The sequence below is a fragment of the Rhinoderma darwinii genome, chromosome 3 (assembly GCF_050947455.1).
Source record: "Rhinoderma darwinii isolate aRhiDar2 chromosome 3, aRhiDar2.hap1, whole genome shotgun sequence".
NCBI classification, from domain to species: Eukaryota; Metazoa; Chordata; class Amphibia; order Anura; family Rhinodermatidae; genus Rhinoderma; species Rhinoderma darwinii.
In genome coordinates this window covers 31,214,801-31,234,274 of record NC_134689.1, presented here as the reverse complement: position 1 = coordinate 31,234,274, position 19,474 = coordinate 31,214,801, and the positions used below count along the sequence as shown (strand labels likewise).

The 19,474-nt window shown below is 41.6% G+C and overlaps 1 protein-coding gene across 1 annotated transcript in view; it reads left to right on the top strand.

Moving 5' to 3' along the window:
* Window positions 1-1,476: 1,476 nt before the first annotated feature.
* LOC142750338 (uncharacterized) overlaps window positions 1,477-19,474 on the top strand; it is a 49,783-nt gene continuing 31,785 nt past the window's right edge. The window contains exon 1 of the mRNA XM_075859336.1: window positions 1,477-1,521. Coding sequence (XP_075715451.1) covers window positions 1,477-1,521 — 45 coding nt within the window. The remainder of the gene's footprint in view (window positions 1,522-19,474) is intronic.

The following is a 19,474-nucleotide window of genomic DNA, read 5'->3' as shown; positions in this document are numbered from 1 at the left end:
AAAAACGCTGCGTTTTGCGTGCGCAAAAGGCAATTGACAGCTCCGTGTGTCATCCGTGTATGATGCGCGGCTGCGTGATTTTCGCGCAGCCGCCATCATAGAGATGAGGTAGTCGACGCCCGTCACTGTCCAAGGTGCTGAAAGAGCTAACTGATCGGCAGTAACTCTTTCAGCACCCTCGACAGTGAATGCCGATCACAATATACACCAACCTGTGAATAAAAAAAGACGTTCAAACTTACCATGAACTGCCTGCTTCCTCCAGTCCGGTCTCCCGTCCGTTGCCTTGGTGACGCGTCCCTCTCTTGTCATCCGGCCCCACCTCCCAGGATGACGCGGCAGGCCATGAGAACGCTGCAGCCTGTGATTGGCTGCAGCCTGTGCTTGGCCTGTGATTGGCTGCAGCTGTCACTTGGCCTGAATTGTCATCCCGGGAGGTCGGACTGGAGGAAGGAGCCGGGACTTATCGGTAAGTCCGAACTTCTGTTTTTTTTTACACGTATATGTATATTGTGATCGAAAGACACTGTCCATGGTGCTGAAACAGTTTAAGTCTTTGAGCACCGTGGACAGTGACTGTCTCCTGACGTCGCGTACCCGAACATTTTTTGCCGGGTTCGGTCAAAACGAGTTCGGCCGAACCCGGTGAAGTTCGGTGCGCTCATCTCTAATTTGACACTCCGTTTGGATGTTTGTAACCAGAAAAGCACGTGGTGCTTTTCTGTTTACATTCATCCTTTTGACAGCTCTTGCGTGATTTTCGCGCATGCAACGCAGGACCGTCCGTGTGGCATGCGTTGTTTTCACGCACCCATTGAAGTCAATGGGTGCGTGTTGCGTGAAAAACGCAAGAATATAGAACATGTCGTGAGTTTTACGCAACGCACTCACGCAGCGCAAAATTCACGCATCGTCTAAACAGCCCCATAGACTATTATAGGTGCGTACGACACGCGTGAAAAGCACGCGCGTCGCACGCGCGTATAATACGCTCGTGTAAATGAGGCCTTAGCCGTTCTCTGCTCTGGCTCATAGATTGGGATCCTGAGTGAGGATCCCCCACTACGATTTCCACATGCCCTATTATGGCAAGTGCAAATGTATTAACTTAATTAGATATCCACAGGAAATCTGGTCTAGATCAAGAGTGCTTTTTTTGAGGAGAGGGTATAGAGGTTTCAATGGATATACAGTGAAGTTCCTTTAATCCAGTATCTGATAGTGTCAATAGGTCAGTTTGGGGAGACTGTCCAAGGCCTGAGGCTCCCCGGGGGCCCATTTCCGCCCAAACAATAAAACTACATTGCAGTTTAGTCACGTTTTTTTGCCGTGAATCGCAGCACAAGGACGTGACAAAACTGTATGGGGCAGGTAGCCCCCTGTGATAAAGGCCGGAGGGCCCTTACATAGGACTCGATTGTATCTGCGTCCTTTGGACGCAGATACAATTGACAGCACTGGCAAGGCAAGGGAACCATGCCTGCATCGCTGGAGAAAAGGAAGACGGAGGAGCGGGGACAGGTGAGTGTGCTGCTATCTTCCAGGGGGGCAGTGTGGCGCAATCTACAGGGACAGTGTGGTGCTATCTGCGGGGGGGGGGGGGGGGGTTGTTACTAGCTACAGGGGGGGTGTGGCACTATCTACAGCGGGAGTGTGACACTATCTACAGGGAGGTGTATGGTACGATCAAAAGGGGGCTGTGGGTACTATCTACAGGGGCTGTGGGGCACTATACAGTGAGCATTGTGAATGGCACTATCTACAGGGGGCACTGTGAGTGGCACTTACTACAGGGGCATTGTGAGTCACACTTTTGACAGGGGGCACTGTGTGTGTGTGTTGTGCTTCACTTTACAGTGTTTGACACAATTTTATTCAGGGGCATAGTGAATGGTACTATTATATTCAGGCATAAAGTGAATGGTGCTATTATTTTCAGGAGTGCTGTGTCTGATACTATTAGCTTTGGGGGCATAGTGTGTAGCACCATGAGAATTTTTTCTTCGTTTATAGGTGCATAAATGTTGGAAAAGTCAGGAGCTGAAGACATCTGAGTGTCAAATTCTGCTGAAATCGGTCGTGGCCGGAAGAAGTCTTAACGAAGTCTGGACCGGATGGAGAAGAAAAGAGAAAAAGAATGACTAGAATCTGAGAAAACATCTCCTGTGAGTCACTGGATTTATAGAGAATCTGTCATCACTCCTGACATGTCTGTTATAGAAATCCTAATTTTCCACAAAAAGTCTGATGTAGTCCAAGACTAATAAACAAATGGGTGTTACCATTCCGCTTGTCAAGATGATGTGTCCATACACTGTGTGATGCTGTCAGCAATGGCTGGAGACTGTCAGTATGTAGGGACACAGCCCTTTGACAAGGGGAATCGTAAAACTTATTTTTCAATGCTAGCACAGCAATGCTAGCACACCCGGAACGGCACGACAGCGGTGGTGATGAATGGGGGCCCAAGTTTAGGGAACAGACTAGGGCCTATGGTCTACTCAATCCACCACTGGATAGTGTGACAATTCTGATTCCTGCTCTGTTCTTTTATTGTTGGATTAATAGAATGTTCTTGTGTTTGATTTTGAGGAAAATCTTTACTCAATAACATATAAATATATAATTATTAAAGTCATAGCCATACAAAACTCAGGTGCTATATGACAACTAAAAACATTATAGCGGTCCCATAAATTAACTCTCTACCTATACAAGTTGTGCTTTGACCTTATGAGCGAGGGTAAGAAAGCCCTGAGGCAGTAATAGGTGTGTTTTGGTATGTTTGCTTGTCACCTGATTCGCCTGCTTTCAATGGTTTACACTGAAGTGGGCGTTCAGTCAATCTTCTAAGTGTTTTTATAAAAGCAACAATTTTTTTGAAAGGTGACGGCATGTTGAAAAAATCAGGGCGAGGGAAGAATTATGGAACCAAGTATATATGTAAAAGATGCCAAAAGACAAGGATGAATGGAGTTTACACTTCCATTACTGCTAGTAAACATGGATTATTTCTTAACATTACATGTACACATTTCTTTAATTCAGCTTTAGCTGTGCTTAGATGGTTAAGTGGCCAGGAGCTATATGGGAGAGGAAGAAACTATAGGTGTTGAAAAACTATTTTAAGACTCAATTGTTTACTTCTAGTGAATGTGAAATAGATGTACATGATAGAACGCTTTATGAACTAGAACTTTCCCGCAGAACAATGACTTGATTTAGATGGATCATTTACTTTTTGAAGAAAATCATGTCTTGTTATATGATATTAATGTAGCATTCGTGCAGTGGTGTACACATAAAGGACAGGAGACCCCAAAGCAAAGATAAAAAAGAGGCCCCTTTCAGTTGCTGATTGACACTTCCTTATATACTAACATTGCATCATCTATGCAGACCTCATGCTTGTGTAGGTTCTCACCACGGTCTCCTTCACATGGGGGCAAGACCAACCTAGAATGGATCCGTCCCCCAGGAGCTCTATATCAGATGTATGGGTTGCCACCAGAATTGAACTGTGGTTCCTTGGGCCTACCAGAGGGGAGGATTCTGAGGGCCCACCCTCCATCTATAGAGAACATGTCCACTTTTAATTTCATTACAGTCCTTGTTATTATCACAATGTAGATATCATCAATAAGGTCTAATAGGTCATTTGTGAATCATCCCATAAGAAATAGACCCTAGTGGCAAGGGATTGGCACCAAATGGAGTTGTCTTCTGGTGGACCTTTAAGGCTATTATTGTGTCAGAGCCTGGACCCACCGAATGATCGTCTATCTCTCTGGTGGGCTAGTCCGACCCTGGTTGCCTCTATGGTTAGTACACCCTTGCATCCATCCTATGTTACATGACATTTTAATTGGTCAATGTCTGCCTCTACCATCTAGCCATAACTTTAAAAAAAGGAAGATAATATTTTTGATGCTAGACAGACAATGACACCTCTCAAAGATGAGATTTCTCTGATGAATTTTCAATTCCCTTATATTCCATGTCTATGTATACTCTCATCTTCAAAGTGTAACTATACTTTTATAAAACCTTTGACATGTTAGAAGTTTTGATCAGTGGGGGTCCGAGCGCTGAAACCCCCACCGATTGCTAAAAAGAAATGGCAGAAGCGCTTAGGTGATTGCTGTGCCACTTTATTTCTGATCGGCTCTGCTCAGCTTTCCTCTGAAAGCCAAGCGAGCAGTGTACGGGCTCAATAGAAAGTCTATGAGTCCCTACACTGTTTGCTCAGCAATCCGAGGAAAGCCAAGCAGAGCCGATCAGAAAAGATGCTTCGTTTTAGCGATTGGTGTCGGTCTCAGTGCTCAGACCCCACGATCAAAACTTCTAAAAGGTACGCTTTAAAAGGATCAACCCTTTAGAAGATTATTTTTGTGTGGTACCCTCAAAGAAGTTTCAGTGTATTTCTAATAACATCTACTGGCTGGATTTACAGGAAATCAGAATGAGACTGAAAAAAAAAATCACAAATTAAGGTGAAAAATAAATCTTAGTATAGGTCAGATTTTAAGATTGAGTAGATGAACTATATGAAATGTAGACCTATCATAGATCTACTGCACCAAATTATAGGTCTTCATATATGGCTATCATTAGTTCGTCATTAGTCAGACTATTATTTCCTTTATATTTCCATTTGTCAAGCCAAAAGGAAACTAAAATCCCAGTGCCAAGTTTAAGTTCATTCTGGGTAAATTCAGATGTACTTCAAAACATATCGAAAGAAATAAGTGAAGGTTCAGTAGGGAAACTGTCCATAAAACTTAAGATTACACAAATGTGGTTATTCAAAATTAAAATTAAAGAGAGTAAACAGATTAACATTTGGTCTACATATGTATGTCACTTGACTTGTAATTGTGACATTTTTTGTTTCTGTACTGGAGTACAGCGATTGCAGTAGCACCTGTGCCCTAGGGCCTGAGGGGGCTTAAAGTGTTTTTCCGGTTTCAGAAAATTAACTTTATCTTTTTGTATAAATAAAAGTGATACAATTTTACAACATACATTCAGTATTAATTCTTTACGGTTTTCAAGCTCTCTGCTTGTTGTTTTCCAATAGGAACATTGCTTGTTTACTTCCAGTGGATAAAGTTCTGTCCATGGTCATGTGATGGACAAACAGGTGCACGGCTCGTTACAGTTACAGTATGTGTATCAGAGCTGTGTCTTCTAACGATGCCAGCACCTGTGTGTCCATCACATGACCATGGACAGAATGTTATCCACTGGAGGTAAACAATGAATGTTCCTATTGAATAACAACAAGCAGATATCTTGAAAACCGCGAGGAATTAATCCAGAAAGTATATTGGAAAATTATATAACTTTACATTCTATAAAAAAATATCCTTCATTTGCTAAAAGTGGACAACCCCTTTTAAAGTCAAATTGTACTGATAACAGTACTATAAATAAAGAATTTTGGTTGGGGGGCACTAAAATAGATTTTGCGTTGAAGCTACAAGTTACGCCTCTGTTTCTGTAGTATGTTTTGTAATTAGGGAGTAGTAATGATGCCATCTACTTCTGTAGAGTCATAACTCACTGAGTATGGTGTTAAATCTGACAGTAGGGTAGATAATGACACAAATTATCTTTGAAGATTAGTGGTGCCATTTGTGTCACAACTCACAACACTCAAGGGTACAATAATAAAATGCATACATTTCAATGAGGACTCACGCTCACTAATGCAAGTGATCTGCATTAAGTGTGGATCTGAGCCATTCTGCTTTGAAGGAACATTAATGGTCTCCATCAATCTCTGTAATGAAACTATGGATTGTATGTGAGGAGGATTTGCATACACAATACAATGTCATGCTGCCTCAAGTCTAAAAATGTTCCCGTGCTGACCTAACCCTCAAAATCAAGATCGGCAAACACGGCATTCATCGTGAAGCAGGAACAAAAGATTTTAAATAGTAAGCCAATATATTTCTTTATGATTCAATAATAGCGTATTACTAATAAATTCCAGCATCACAAAATAATTACATCCGTTACTTATGTTAGATAGCTACAATGGAAAAATCAAGGGTCATTGGCTATCTTCCAAGAGGAAGTCTACTGCAGTAGATTAGGAATTACATTGAGGTTGTTTTTCTTGATCTGATTTTCTGGTTAAAATTATCGACCCTTGAGCTGCATCCATTTTGCACAGTCACACATAGAAATCAGTTTAAGCCAAATACATGGGGATGAATTCTGAAATGTGGGATTAACATTAGTCCAGAAAAGAAATGTCGAGAGACGGAGACATTGTATAGTGAACTTGACCATGTTGAGCTTTACTCATGCCAACTTACCCTTATTACCTCTATTTTCGAGGAGTGTTTATTCTCCTTCTAGAGAACATTCCGGAAGGTAGGTCAATTTATTTCATGGGACAATTATATAAGAAGCCTCCAAAAGAAAAAAAAACTGTCTCTGAAGTGTCATTTATATGGTACCCTTCACAACAATAGCTAAAATTTAGTAAAATGACTTGCGTATTCGCTATCAGAGATACACATCCTTGGACAAATCTGTTTCAGTCTTTTGGACCTCATCATCACAGAGCAACAATCTAGTAAGCAGTGTGATGCCATAACTACAAATCTAATGGAATATTGACTTTCCTTATTTCTGGCAGGAACGTAGGAATCCATCAATAGATACACATCTCTAGTAAACTAGTCATGTGGGCCAAAAGATCAAAGCAGATATGTTCATGAATGGGTCTCCCCTAAAACATAAGTTATATTCTTAGGTTTAAAGGGTAGTCAATAACACTTGACAGACAGATTTTCTTCCTTTTGGATAAGAGTTATTTGCATATTTTTAAAATTCCCTAAAGTATATTAAAGGGTTAAAGCAATACAAAATTGTACACACACACAATAAAAAAAACAATAAAAGAAGCAATGACAGGTGTTATATGTGGTCATATTTTCAAGGACCCACTATGTGACTATTGACTTTGTCGGAGTCGACAGGGGTATGGACTTTGCGCAGGGCATCCCGACTGTAGTGTTTAAAAGCACTTGCTGATGGACTTCACATGGTATTTCAAAAGCGAGGTACAGGGCATGGTCGTAAAAATCCGAAGTCACGGCTGATTAGACAGATCAGGGCAGCCAGCGATCCAAAGAAAGAGTCAGCAACAAACAAACTCCTTCACAAATGGACAGGATCCAAAGAACCTTGTTGCTCACGCAAGGTGCAGCAGTTCAGAGCAGGTTTTAAAAATCAGCACACACACACACACACACACACACAGACAAACACACACACACACACACAGACAAACACACACACACAGACAAACACACACACACACACACACACACACACACACACACACACACACACACACACACACACACGGGTCAATTGAACTAAGAATGATTGTGGAGGGCAAGGGGGAACCAGAGTGCCTAAGAGAAGCTCATATAAACACGGGGATTATTTGCAAGTTGGCAATTGTTGCCCTGCATGGATACCAACTAGAGATGAGCAAATCCAATTTGATTAAAATTTTCCAAAAGTTGCAAATTCTGCATAATCCGAAACATTTGGGCTTTGTGGCACAGATATTGCGGAAAAATTGTGGCTGCCGGCGCTCACTTACTAATAGATAGTACATACAGATGAGCGCTAATGTCTTTTCTGTGAAGTGCTGCCCCCTTGTTAGTACAGCCTTCTCCATGAACACTACGGCGCTCCCCTTCTAAACTGGAGGGGCATGTGACCAGGGCGGCCTCCATTGAAAAACACTTTGCTTCTGCTGGTTTTCCTTGTCACGCGCAGTGTTATTCAATGGAAGCCCCTGATGAAAGTGCCTGGTCACATGCCCTTCCATCAGCGGCCATGTTGAGAACGGAAATGCCGTACAGTTTGTGGAGCAGACTGTACTAACAAGGAGGGTGGTGCTTCACAGAGGAAGACATTGGCGCTGAGCTTCTAATAACTATGCATTATTAACTAGCACGTAATGTTTTTTTACCACTCATTAGTGAAAATAAACATAAAGTGACCAACACCTTAAAAGAGCTTAAAAGGGGTTGGATAAGCTCTAGGAGGCATCAGAGAGTTAGGCATGAATTTTCAGGCCAATTGGGGGACTTGAAATTTGCAGTGAATTTATTCGGACATAAAAAAAATCAGGCACGCAACTAATTTCTGTATTTTTGTTTATCTCTTGTGGCTTCAGTGCTGCAAGGTTCCAGTGAGCCACCATACCCAGTATATACTGGGATTTGGATTTTGTAATTTCATTGTCCTGTAATTTCTGTGGGTGTTACCAGTGTAAGGAACCAATAATTCTACATTCCAATATGTATAAAGCGCCTCTTTAACAGAGTTCCTCAATTGACAGGTATGTAATTAGTAAATATATAATTGGAGGGTTATGATGTCATAATGTGCTAATTACACACAAATACGTGGCGCTGTTAGGGGGGCCTTGTGGCTGTATGGGCTGGGTACATTTTCGAGGGCTCTAGGACTTACATTGTATGGGGGGGTCATTGGAGCTGACTTCGTGGGCAGCACTTGTGTCTGTATTGTGGTTGACACTGTATAGGAGCCTTGAGGTGGCATTATATGGAGCATCAAGACATTTGGGGTTGGCATTGTTTTGTGAAAACAGTGACTGTTAAGGTTTGAAGACATTTGTGATTTGCACGGTTATGGAGGCACTTTGGCTGGCCCTGTTTCAGGGGCAGTATACACCTCAGCTGCTGCGCACATCTATTTTTAAGAGTAAGATGGTAATTTAAGTAATTCAATCAGTGATTGATATCCTCACTAATAATATGTTTCCTCTTGTGGAAACAAATGATAGGCAGGTAACTGAACAGTGCCAGGTTATATTTTTCTAAAGACAAAACTGGTGTAAAACTTTAAAAAAATCAGTTGCATGAAGTACAACTTGAAAACCACATTTACTTTTCCCGATATGGTCTTCATTCTCAGCGCTAATTTTATTACACCAGAAACTGTGATATTGGCATTGATAAGTCCCCCCCGCTGTATTTTACAATTGCTGCAGAGCCAAAATACTTCTCAAAAATATCTTTCCTTTTTTGTCTGTTACCAGGATCTTGTTTATATAAACAAGGAACAATTATTTTTCAGTTATTTTTCAGATTTAAGGTCTTCGAATAACTTCGATTGTGCCTGGAACACAAAGTGCAAGACGAGATGTGACGTAGCCAAAATTCCTTGGCTAATATTAACATTTTCTATAATTTTTTCATTACAATATTTCAAAAAAAGAGAAATAAACTTTCCCTTCCCATAAACAATGTACTTCATAATACACAGTGTAACAGAATAAGGCCCTGCATATCTCCTAAACCTTTCTAGCTCACAATTTGCAATTCATATATTGTTTGTGTTGCAGCTGTTTATATATTTCTTTGTGTTCTCGGTAATGGTATGCAAGCTACAAATGGCTGTGTACTGTATATACTTCTATTTGTTTAACCTGTGCAGAAGACCTTGTAACAGTCTCTAAGTGTTTTTCCCTCTGGCAGTGAAAGGATTAATGTATCTATGGCTAATTGCTACACTTCTATACCACTATTTAATGTGGCTCCTGGCCTTTGCGTTAATCTCTTGATGATAGTTGTTTCTAGTGTTTTCTGACCTGGGCTGAACTATTAATCCTCCCCAGAAAATGGCTTTTCAATAAAACCAAAACAAACTGGAACAAGTCATCCCACAACACATATGAAGATACAATTTTATAACTTTGAGTCTGAAATTGTCGCATTGAACAAGTATCCATGGACCAAGGGGAGGTCGTATGTTTCTGGTACATATACTACTTTTTGTTGAGCGGGAGCCAAATAATCCACCAACCACCGATGATCTAGGCTTTTCCTACCCCCAGGAAAAAGGAAGGTAAAAGCAGGAATAGCTGGATAGCACGGTATGTGGTGAAGGTCATTATTTGTGTTAATTATTATTGACCCTAATATTCCTAAAAGCACGTCACTGAGGTTCTTAGTGTGCCAGCCTCAGATACCCCCTTTTACAGTCTGTCCCAACCACAGAGCCCTCCTTCACAGCCTGCGGCATCTACAAATGTCCCCTTGCAGCCTATGTAAGTCACAGATGTCTCCCTTACAGCCTGCACCATCCACAAATGCTTCCCTTAAAGCCTGTGCCAACTACAGATGCCCTTCATAGAGCCAGGGCTAGCAACCAGTGTCTCCTTAAAGCCTATGCCAGCCACAGGTGACCTCATTATATTCTATGCCAGCCACAAATGCCCCATTACAACCTGCACCATCCATATATGCCCCATAACAGTATACAATAGTCACATATGCATAATATAACAGTGACTGCTGCAGATGCCCAATATAGGACATTTTTCCTCGCTCTCTTTACCCTTTCTAGTCCTTTAGTGCAACTTTGCCTCTAGTTCTTGGTCTCAGGTGCCTCTGCCTCTTTTTCCTTCTTCAGTCACACCGTGCCTATGCTATGAGGATGATGTGATGCCAGTATATTGTGCCATCACGCTCCTCGCGTAGACTCTGCAAATAACTGCAAATTTTTTACTTTTTAATCGAGAATGGCAACTAGTCATCAAAACTGACTGAATATCAATCGGCGGTTGACCAGTAGATTGCAGTACATTATTTGGCCACCGCTGCCTTAGACCAACACTTCACTAAGAATGAGTTTATCTTTGACTATTTATGTGATAGAGTAGATTTTAATCTACATAGTCATTAATAAGGTACATGGTTATATGCATTGTACTGTCAAGTTGATTTCTTTCCCTGGTGACCCTATAAATTGTGTTTTTCTAGTCTTCTATTTGAATCTTCGGTCTTCTCAATGGCAGGTTCATGATCCTTGGGATTGTATTCATCCATCTTATTGCTGGTCATTCCTTTTTTCTTCCCCATGTCAATTCTTGCAAGAAGAATTGATTTTTCCTATGAGCAGGGTCCAAAATACAATAGAGCTTCAATACGGCTTTTTGTGCTTCATGTGGAAAAACAGGTTTAGTTCTTTCAAGATAATCCACGTGTTTTACTTGTTATCCGCACCATCCTCAGCAGTCCTTAAACCAAAGTTGAGAATAATAAAGACTTTCCTTGTCATACTTCTTTAATAATGTACCATGAGTAGCCACCTTAGTAGCTTGTCAATGCGGCATATATGTCCATATCATTTCAGCTCATCTTAATCCTCATGGATCAAAAGCTGTCCATACACACTCATTTCTGAGCTCTGGTAGACCTTGCAGGTCAACCTTTTTCGCCATCCATTGCTAAGAAGAGGGTGAACAAAGTTTGAATGACTACAACTGAAACATACAGTGCATATGGCTCGACAATATTAGATAAACCAATTAATCTCATCAGATGAAATAATACTATGTATGTACAGCTTTTGTCTAAAGGTCGGCATATACATTACATCAAAGTCAGCCAAACCTGTCGATTTTAGGTGGGATCAGTCAACAATGTATGTGTATGTCTCTTTTCTGTGTATGGGGGCAGCCTGAAAATCCCTTATGGCACATATGGGGGGACAAAATGGTAAGGAATGCTGGATTTTAACATTCCAAATCCTTTGTTCCCAAAGGAAGCCGAGTGTTCATTTTTTATGAGGTCGGGAGAGATAACTCTCGAGTGAACAAGAAATGGACCCATATTTAATGTATATGCCCAGCTAAAAGAATAAGGACTCTTTTACACCAACCAATTTTGGCCATAAAAATACCAAGTGCCGATCCACGAGTCAGCTCAATGATCGGCACTCGTTGGCTCCTTTCACAAGGAGCTACGTATGGGAATAACGTCTCGTTACTACGACCACTCGTCCCTATGCGTTACACAGGGTGGAGTGCTGGCGACAATGATAATATTTTCTGCTGCATAAACGATACGTGAGTGCTCGTTCATCGGCTGATTGTTGCCCTATTTCAACAGGTCAGTGATTACGAATGAGTGTTCATATGAAGGCTCATTTGCCCGATCATTTGCCTGTGTAAAAGGGCCTTAAAGGGGTTGTCCACTACTGGACAACTGATGACTTATCCACCGGGTAGGTCATCAGTATATCATCGATGTGGGACCGAGACCCGAACCCCGCACTGATCAGGTGCTCCAGTGGCCTGCGGGCACTAGATGTTATGGCACATTATGCAATGTACAGAGCTATCTGCTTCCATCATGGACGTCCGTTGCCCGGAGACAGCCGGAGCGGCTTAACGGTGCAGGGTCAGGGTGTCGGACCCCCACAGATCATGTAGTGATGACCTATCCGGTGGATAGTTCATCAGTTGTCCGGTAGTGGACAACCCCTTTAAGCTTAGCTTGTTATCTACAAGTTGTTTAAAGAGTAAACAGCTGATATAATTGTTACGTCTGTGAATGAAATTATTTGGAACAATGTTCTCACAGAGGAAATTAAATGAAAGCAACTATCGCTTCTTGCATATGGCAAAATGACACTCCATAGAGATATAATGAGGACAGCTAGGGAAGGCTTTATTTTGAGGCAATGTAGAGAGGTATGGCATGTTTATAACAACCACAACATCTACAATGAGCTAATTAACAGTGTTTTTCAATGAAAACAAGATTCCAGAACGTTTGATGATGGATCCTCTGTAAGTTTACGCCTTAGCCAGGTTGTAATGGATATGTTTTGCTTTATGTAGCTCGCCAAAGTAAATAATCCATGTGTGTATTTTGATGACTGATTTCCTTATAGGAGTGGTTTTAGACATGTAATGTCAGGAAAAATAGTGATTAGTCTGGAATTAGTAGTAACAAATTGGAAGGGAACTCGTGTGAATTGATGGTAGTTTCTACAGTAAATTGTAAATTGAGGCATCTTGTCAAGGAATATATGTAAAAATTTTAAATAAATAGGATTCAGGGATGCCAATATGATTTAGTTTTTTTTTCTGGAGAACATATCCAAAAATCACAGACAGCAAATATTATTTATTGGCAAATTGGAAAACTAAAATCAATCATAAAATGATAAGTGATATGTGTCTTTAGCTTAGATTACTAGTATAAAAACATCAATGGCATTTAGTGTGACCTGGATAATAATAATAATAATAATGATAATAACCTGTACAGGCTTCTCCAGCTTCTAAAAAATGTTTTTTTGTATGGACATTGGAAAAAAGTCCCCTATAATTCCGGACTGTCCAGGAATTTACTGACAATTGGTAAACCTGATGGGAATGCACAAGTGGCTACTTCCACATAATCCCATAATGACTTTTATATAAAGCTCTCGGGGCCAAAATAAAGACAAAACTTACACAACTAGTAGTATAGGATTGTAGGCCCCAGTACTTTGGTGACATGGAAAGCACATTCCATTTTTTTCACAAAGAAGGTAATTTTAAGATGTGAGTTTTAATCCTAACCATCGTCATGTTCTCATACTGTATTATCTGAGGTTTTGAAGCAAATATAAATGTTACCTATTATGCTTTATTTAAACTTAAAAGGGGTCAATAATATAATCATTGCCTGTTGCACATGTAATTTACTCCTGATCTATTCAGGGTTCCAATATTTTTCACTATTGGAATGCCGATTGTTAATGGGGTATACACCAGTGTTGCCTACTCTCCTGTAATGTCCTGGAGCCATCTGCAAAAAGGGGAAAAACTTCTGGACTTCTGTCAAAGTTTGGCATTGCTGGCACTGTAATGATTTTACGAGAACTGTCAATCTTATGGTGGGCCTGTAGCCGGCACTGTGGTAGTGGCCATGTAGCTGGCACTGTAATGGTGGCACTGTAGCTGGACTATGGGATGGCTAGAGTGAATGATGGGCTATGCTAGATCAGTGTAACTGCTGAGATGCTTTGTGATTGTCAATATAAAAAGTTGCAAAGTTATGATTCAAGGGTATAATATGAAGGGGGGCATTTTGAGGGGTCTGACCTATAAATTAAGGAACAGGACATATGTCTTAACATTTTGCAGTGTTTGCAGAGACATTTCTGAAAACTTGTAAAAAGATTGGCGTACACTGCTAGATATCTGCAACAATGGGAAATGATTGTCTCTGTCGAAATTCTGCATGCACATTATCTTTTAACTAGTTGTGAGCAAAAAAACAAGCATGGTAAAAATACTATAATCCGATTACCATTGATGTTTGATGGTTGGGAGTCCAACTCCAGGGATCGCTGCTAGTTATGAGAACGAAAATCACAGCAACGTGACCGTACATGCGGCTGTGTCTGGTACTCCAGCGAATGTCACAGCCCCTTTGTTCTGATGATTGGTGGGGATTCCAGGGGTTGGACCCCATCAATCGAAGAATGATGGCATATTCTAAGGATAGATCATCAATGTTTTAGGCCAGGAAAGCCCCTTTAAGCAGTAAACTAAAATATCCAATATATCCACTACTTCTTTTTATCTTTCCACTTAAAGCCTTGTGTTGTTTGCAGTCATCTATCTAACACAAAAAAAATAAGAGCAGAGTAAGTCCAAAGTCAGCACAGCTCTGGCATCTCTGTTCTATCAATCAGCCAATCAATAAATAGGTTAAGCAGTCAATCTATGAAGAATTGTTAAACTCGTTTATATCCTATTAACAAAAATGACCTTTGTTTTTGATTTTTCAAGGACAACGAGAACCCGTTTAACCACTTTACAGGGCGTGAAATAGTACAATATACAATTATAACATGACTACATCCAAGTGGTTGGTTAAGATATCAGGCGAAAACAGTACATGATTTACTAAGTAAGATTAATCAGTTCAATCAGTCCATTATTCGCCAACAAAATTACATTATGGCAACATTCTGATCTACAGTACTAGGACTAAGAAATTTGGAAATGACCAATTATAATTCAGTGACTCGAAACTATGGGTCAGTGCATAGCATTACACAGTTCTTTTTTCTTCATCAAAAGTAGATTTTTAAAATCACTTGTGATGGGATTAAATGGAAAAGGGAGTTTATTTATGGAAGGAAGTAATCTGGAAGTCACAGAAACATAATTAACCGCATCTCATAGTCATCGTAGGCAATGCATCAAAACTTTCACAAGTCGGCATTTTGTCATTACAAAGACAATAAAGGAGTCAGTTATTTTATTCACGCTTTATAGTCAATAGGGCTCTGCTTATTGATGTATTACAGTGGCAGAGCCATCGATGCGATAAACAGTTCCGACTTTTGAATCAATTTGCCTTTTGTCTTTGTTGAAACCGGCAAGAGAAAGAATTAAAAAGTTGCTATTGGTTTTGGATCAGAAAAAGACTGACGCCAAGGGATTCAATAAAGCCAATGATAAGGATCAATGCTGAGATTTAATGATCACACTGTTCTAATCACTGACAATTAGATTTCCTTAAGATGTCCCTTATGTACTGTGTTTGCATATTAAGTGTTGGCAATAATCTAGATTGTTGTGACCAAGTCAAGAATATGAAATAAGGACATGCCTTCACTTTCTGATCAGAGGAGGACCCTAACTGATCTTGAGAATGAATGGGCTGCAGCACTGTTTTAGTGTTTCGACCCCTTAACAGATTTCACCTGCATATTGGTGGTCTTGTCCACCTGCTTTGCAGGAAACGTCAATACAGCTCAATTCAAGTGAATAGGACTATGCTGCAGTCCCAGCAGATGGACCTTCAATGATCCAATGGAAATACCCTTTAAACAATGAATAGTACATAGTCAACATAGGCGGTGGCTGGCCGTTACATCCTTAGTGCAGGCCCTTGGGCAAAATATTGGGCCGGGAAACAGAGAATTTCTGTATGAATATATCCCCAATAACTTTTATTCATGTCATTATGAAGTTGGTGGTGGAGTCACTATGGTGATCTAAATGACCTGTTAAATAGAGATGAGCGAACCGGGACAACCGAACCCGGTTTCGGTCCGAACATCGGGAAAAGTTCGGTTCGCAGCGAATCCGAACTTCACCGGGTTCGGCCGAACCCGTTTTGACCGAACTCGGTCAAAAATATTATACAAATCAGCAGCCACTTGTCTCTATCAATCACTGATAGAGAAAAGAGGCTGCTGATTAAAAATAAAATAAAAAGCATTTCATACGTACCCGGTCGTTGTCTTGGTGACGAGTCCCTCTTCTTCCTCCAGTCCGACCTTCTTTACTGACGCGGCAGCCTCTGATTGGCTGCAGAGGCCGCTGCAGCCTGTGATTGGCTGCACAGGCCGCGGCAGCCTGTGATTGGCTGCAGTGGTCACATGGGCTGTAACGTCATCCAGGAATGTCGGGCCGGATGTCGAGAGGGACGCGTCAACAAGGCAACGGCCGGGAGACCGGACTGGAGGAAGCAGAAAGTTCTCGGTAAGTATGAACGTATTTTTTTTTTTAAAGGTTACTCTATATTCTGATCGGAATTCACTGTCCGGGGTGCTGAAACAGTTACTGCCGATCAGTTAACTCTTTCAGCACCCTGGACAGTGACTATTTACTGACGTCGCCTAGCAACGCTGCCGTAATGACGGGTGCACACATGTAGCCGCCCGTCATTACGGGGCCTCATGCACACGACCGTAAAAACACCCGTTATTACGACCCGAAATAGCGGGCCCATAGACTTCTGTTAGCCACGGGTACCTTCCCGTTTTCTCACGGGAAGGTGCCCGTGCCGTTAAAAAGATAGAACATGTTCTATTTTTTTATTTATACTATACTTTATAATGGGAGCACGGCTCGGAAAAACGACCGGCTGCCCGTGGCCGGCGGTCTCGGCCGTGCTCATCTCCTGAAATACTCTGTGCTGCCTTAAACTCTGTGGACAGGTCAGGATCCTGTTTCTTTTAAATGCTGCTGGGGAACCCGCTCGATCCACTATATAAGGCTGCGCTACAGTACTTGGGAATAAGTGACAGCCTTATATAGTGGATCGAGCGGGTTCCCCAGCAGCATTTAAAAGAAACAGGATCCTGACCTGTCCACAGAGTTTAAGGCAGCACAGAGTATTTCAGGAGATGAGCGTGCGGATCTTGTGCGGGGTGGTGACTTGCCAATCATGTGAAGGTGTTATTGAGGACAGGAGTGGAGGAGAGGTAACAGACTGAGAGCTACGTAATGGTAAGAGCAGAGTTCACAGCAGCACAGAATATTTCAGGAGAGGAGCGTGTGATTGACTGCAGAGGCCGCTGCAGCCTGTGATTGGCTGCAGAGGCCGCTGCAGCCTGTGATTGGCTGCAGAGGCCGCGGCAGCCTGTGATTGGCTGCAGAGGCGATCACGTGACGTGCGTGACCGCCACTACAGCCTGTGATTGGCTGCAGCGAGCGGCGACATGGATGAAACGTCATTGCTGGAGGCCGGACAGGAGGAATGTAAGTATGAACGTATTATTTTTTTAAAAATTACATTAAAATTGTATTTTCCGCGCGCCGAGCATGGTACTGTGAAGGTTACTGAAAGAGTTAGTGCAGCCCATTAACTCTTTCAGCACCCTGGAGAGTACCATGCTCGGCGCACGGAAATTACAGGTTCAGTCAGAACTAGTTCGGTCCGAATCGAACTTTTTCGTGAAATTCGGCGAACTAGCCGAACTGTACTTTTCATAAGTTCGCTCATCTCTACTGTTAAACTTAATCACAGTGCAGAAGAAAGCTAATGCTTGGCTATCTTGTATGGTAGACTGCCTGCGGTGAGGATAAAGTCTGCTGTCTACAGGTAGAGTTCTTGTGTAAGTAAACTGTTGTGGTTGATAATGTTCAGTTGTTTGAATTATCTTTAAACAGGGTATGGTGGGGACCCCCTCTAGCTCCCAGTTGGTGGAGGCCGCTTGCCCAATTGCCCCATGTGCCATTCCTATAATTAGCCCTGCTCCAGAGTACCAATTAGTTGGATATCATTCCTGTTTCACTGTGTTAGATCTACATTATTCCTATAATGAGGTAAACATTGAATGTTGTGGCCGGTTGGACAATGGAAAGGAATACAGTAATGAAGTAGTACAGTTATATCCCCTATAGACCTAAAGTCAGGGTTGCTGGACAGTAAAACTCTCATTACTGCACCTCTTGACCTTCAATAAACACTACATTCATGGCCCATGTAAATCTGGTTTGCAAAAGATATGCAGTGTGTCATGAATCTAGTAATAGAATGCGAAAAGAAGGCCTCTGGTTTGTGCAGTTTCAAGTTAAAAAGTTCTCTGGAAGAACAGAAGTATGGTCAAACTAATTGTAAAGAAAGTGAGATCTTGTTTATCCAGACTTGGCTTAGAAACCACACTTTAATAAAGAACCGGTCGTCCAGAGTCGTGGCATCGCCATGACCAGTGGCAGTAAAGAGTCTGTTTAAATACATCTAAAGCTGGCCATATACAAAAGATATTTGTGGGCCGAAACCGTTTGAAAATTATCGTTCGCGATGGCCTAAGGCAAACTACTGTCTGCCCTTTTAGCATGGCAAAAGTGTATGGCATGGTCGGTCGAATTCAGCCAAACATTTGCAATTTTGGGCAAGCCCAGTCTCATTTTTATTTTCTCCATAGTCTGCCAGTTTAGTCTAGGAGTTTAGTTGGTGGTGGGATAATTCGGAGGAGCGACCCGATGGACGAATGTTTAGCCACATTCTGGCTGATCAAAATCCTATGTGTATAGCCAGCCTAACAGCTGAATTGACCTGGTTTATTTATGCACAAGCATCTTCTGGAAACCATAGTAATAATTAAGCTATAAACTTGCCCACAGAGAAGTCCAAGCAGACATGTGCCTATGGTATCTCTATTGCAAGCTCACCACATTGATAGTCAGATCCATTTGCGCACAGGGAGGAGGGGGCGTGGGATCCGATGGGGAATCATTATTTATTTCATTTTATTTGCAACATGCAAATCAAATCCAATACATAATGCTATTGCAGGCATTCTCACCACTCAAAAGTCCCTTTTGTCTTCCGGGTGCCACCGCCTCACTGGGTGCTGATGTCAAACAGCTTCAGGAAGTAGTGTGTGTCAGCGCATACAATGTCCTGATGCTGGTTAGCGAGAAGTGGTAAGTAAATGTTGCAATAGTCTGTTTTGAGGTCTGATTTATTTAAGGGGTCTGATATGAGGCTTGATTTATTTAGGGGTCTGAATGGGGTCTGATTTATTTAGGATGTCTGGATGGGGTCTGATTTATTTGGGAGGTGTGGCCTGAGGTCTGATTTATTTAGGGGGTATAGGGGTCTGAATTAATTTTGAGGTCCGTCCTGAGGTCTGAATTTATTTACAGATGTGGTTTGAGGTCTGAATGAATTTTGGGATCTGGTCTGTGGTCTGAATTTATTTTGAGGTTTGATCTGGGTTTCATGCCTGGGGTTTTACTTATGTGGCTGATAGTGTTTGTGGTACCATTGTTTGTGTTTTTCCACTCCCTCGATTTTATTCCTGAAAGCAGTACATCACAGCAGAGAGACAGCCAGTCAGGAGACAAGCACACCAGTGCAGACTGCAATAGGGAGAG